The sequence below is a fragment of the Cynara cardunculus genome (genome assembly GCF_001531365.2).
Source record: "Cynara cardunculus var. scolymus isolate 2C chromosome LG 5, CcrdV1, whole genome shotgun sequence".
In the NCBI taxonomy this organism is placed as follows: Eukaryota; Viridiplantae; Streptophyta; class Magnoliopsida; order Asterales; family Asteraceae; genus Cynara; species Cynara cardunculus.
In genome coordinates this window covers 12,425,509-12,428,635 of record NC_037532.1, presented here as the reverse complement: position 1 = coordinate 12,428,635, position 3,127 = coordinate 12,425,509, and the positions used below count along the sequence as shown (strand labels likewise).

Below are 3,127 nucleotides of genomic sequence, written 5' to 3'. Positions count from 1 at the left end.
ATGGTAGATAGTATGGAAATTTACTTGATATGTTTTGGTTCTTTCGGATATTACTCGATGTAGTTTTAGTATGTTTGACGTTAACTTTGTTATTAGTTTAAACTTTTTGGTCTTGTTTAAGTCTTATTTTAATATTAGTGTATTTCAATAAATAGTGATGTTTTATAATTTTTGGTTTTTAAAAAAAATCCCCGTTTCCCCGTTGGGGATCCCCGTTCCCCGTTGGGGACGGGGATGGGGATGTGATCATAATCCCCGGCGGGGACGGGGACGGGGACGGGGACACATACGGGGATCGGGGACGGGGATGGGTATTGGGGTCCCCGCCCCATCCCCGCCCCATTACCATCCCTACTTCTGACACATGTTTTTCCGTTACTCTTTCTACCCAATCACCTTAAATGACGTGCAAAGAAATTCATCATTACACATATTTTCAAACCATCATTTTCCTCTTTCATTTTTCTCTCTCATCTCACCTATATATACCTCTCTTACCCTCTTATTTTCCCCCTATGCAAACATTTCAATATACTGAACTCTCTCTCTAAATTGTGTGAAAGCAAAAACTCCCAAAAGTATTCAAACCAGTTTTTCTTTCTTCTACTCTAAAACAGGTTTGTTATTCTTTGTTTTGGCTCTTAATCTTCAAGAAACTTGTTTCATATTTAAAACCTTCTTTCTTCCTTTTAAATAAAAACAATCGGTTTTGTAGATCATTCTTCTTCTTGATTTTTTTAACCAAGTTTCTAAAGTCTTCTTGAAAATCCTAATTTCTTCTGGGTTTTCAAAAGAAAGTTTATCCTTCAAACTTTGTTCCTAAAGTGCTTTCTAACTTAAATCTTGTATACGATTCCAGTTTTTCGTTCTTTTTTTACAAAAATGGCTGCTGCTATGAACGTGAACTTTGCCCTTGAAGACTGCTCCTTCAAACCCAACAATCACGTTGCACTACTAAAATCCCTGCAGACAAACCTAGTTTGTGGATGCTAAGTTCCTCAAGAACTGCGTTCTAGGATAGCAGTTCTTGATATATACTCTTACCTTCCAACCTGTAATGGGGAAGGATATCCTCAGACAGTTCTGCTACTCTATTGAAGCAAGGACCCTGAAAGACAAGGACAGGAACCCAGTCGTCAAGATCTTCTGTGATATCAACCAAATGACGGTGAATTTCGGCTTCTTAATTGTTCGAACTCCTCTCAGACTCCCAAAGTCCGTCCCTAAACCCGAGATCCAGATAGTGATCATATCGTCAAGTTTCTGGACGATATTCACTACGACTGGCCTATAAAGAAGGACTCTGATTCTGAATTTAACAAGTCGCTGACCAAAATAGAGAAGAATCAGATGTCAACGATCTGGCAATACATGTTTTCTCATTTCATTCAGTGCATGGGTGGGAAGACAGGTGGCCAAGGTCAAGCAAGCTGGGTGGTGCAGAACATTGGATGCTCAGTTATCAGAGACATCAACGTCAACTTCGCTCAGCTTATATTTGCCGATCTGGTACTGAAGCTGAACAAGCGTCAACGAGAAAAAGTGGTTCCATATACCAAGTTTCTGAGTGGGATTCTAGCCAGAATCCTATCAACAAAGGACCCTACTCAGAGTGACCTTCCCATTTGTCTTCTTGGATCAAGGATTCTTGATCACAAAACCAAGCCTTCAGACATTAGTTTATTCCCTTCAATGATGAGGATATCCAATGCTCCTCTTCTTCTTCCTTCTTCCTTCTTCCTTCCTCTTCTTCCTCTTGGTCTATTCCCTTCAATGTTGAGGATATCCAATNTCCTCTTCTTCTTCCTTCTTCCTTCTTCCTTCCTCTTCTTCCTCTTGGTCTATTCCCTTCAATGTTGAGGATATCCAATGCTCCTCTTCTTCTTCGTCTTCTTTCTTCTTCTTCTTCTTCTTACTCTTCTTCTTCTTCTTCTTCCTCTTCTTTTTCTTGTTCCTCTTCTTCTTGTTCCTCTTCTTTTTCTTCCTCTTCTTCTTCTTCTTCTTCTTCCTCTTCTTCTTCCTCTGCTTCCTCTTCTTCCTCTTCTTCCTCCTCTTCTTCCTCTTCTTCTTCTTCTTCCTCTTCTTCTTCTTCCTCTTCTTCTTCCTCTTCTTCTTCTTCCTCTTCTTCTTCTCCTTCTTCAGTAGCTACAACTGTGGTAAACCCTCCTCAGTCTATCTCAACTACTACCTTCTTATCCTCTCAAAAAAGGACACAATCTGAAGTCACTCTTAATCCCTCAAAGAGGGTTAAGAAAGCCATAAAGGGGAAGCCATCTAATCTAGCTGAGACCTTTCAACAGGTCTCAACTATTGAACTTCGCCTTATCCCCAAGGAATCTGTTGTTACCCTCCCATCCTCTTCAACAATATATTCAGTTGTTTTCGTATGTGTGGCTCCTAACCCAACCACTTCAGTGACTCAAATTACTGAATGTCTGATTCCCAGCATATCCACTACTGAACCTTCACATCTTTTTTCAACAATTCTCTCCTCCCCTCCTTCTTTGATCTCTATTACACGTGCTGATGATCCCATAGTGGTTGCCCCCACTATTGGTGAAGCCATCACCACAGGACCTGAGGATGCTCCTCTCAAATCCCCTCAGATACATGTTGTTGATCCTCAAGACAACGTATTTGAAATATTCAACGATAATCCTACAAATACTGCTGAGGAACTGTCAAGTATACACCAAACCCCTCCCTTTATTTCTTGGTTACTAACCCTGAGATTTTTTGTGCTCAGTGCTCTCCTATTTCTACATGTCCAATGGAGAATGAACCCCCATTCATCGAGACTGATGCCTATGACATGGTTGGGGATGTCAAGCTGCTGCTCCCTATCATTGCAACCGTCCTCTACAAGATAGATGAAGTGCACCGAGAATGCCCTCAAAGGATGACCTGACTCACGGCCTCTCTGCTGTCCAAACTGAGGTGCGTGAAGTCAAAGAAGCGTTGAACTCAATGAAGATGAAAATTCAACAAAACTCTGAAGCTGTTGCTGCACTCCCCAACAAGGCTGAAGATGTTCAGTTCCAGCTTACCTGGCATGTTAAGCTACTTGAATGGATTTTCTAACTTCTTCAACAACCAACACCTATCCCTGAACCCGCCATCAGAGAAG

The 3,127-nt window shown here is 41.2% G+C and overlaps 1 protein-coding gene across 1 annotated transcript in view; it reads left to right on the top strand.

Annotated features, from left to right (window-relative positions):
- LOC112512826 (zinc finger BED domain-containing protein RICESLEEPER 2-like) overlaps positions 1-2,908 on the top strand; it is a 5,060-nt gene extending 2,152 nt beyond the window's left edge. Inside the window, exons 4-6 of the mRNA XM_025118966.1 lie at positions 1,393-1,509; positions 2,301-2,633; positions 2,747-2,908. Coding sequence (XP_024974734.1) covers positions 1,393-1,509; positions 2,301-2,633; positions 2,747-2,908 — 612 coding nt within the window. The remainder of the gene's footprint in view (positions 1-1,392; positions 1,510-2,300; positions 2,634-2,746) is intronic.
- The last annotated feature ends 219 nt before the right edge of the window (positions 2,909-3,127 follow it).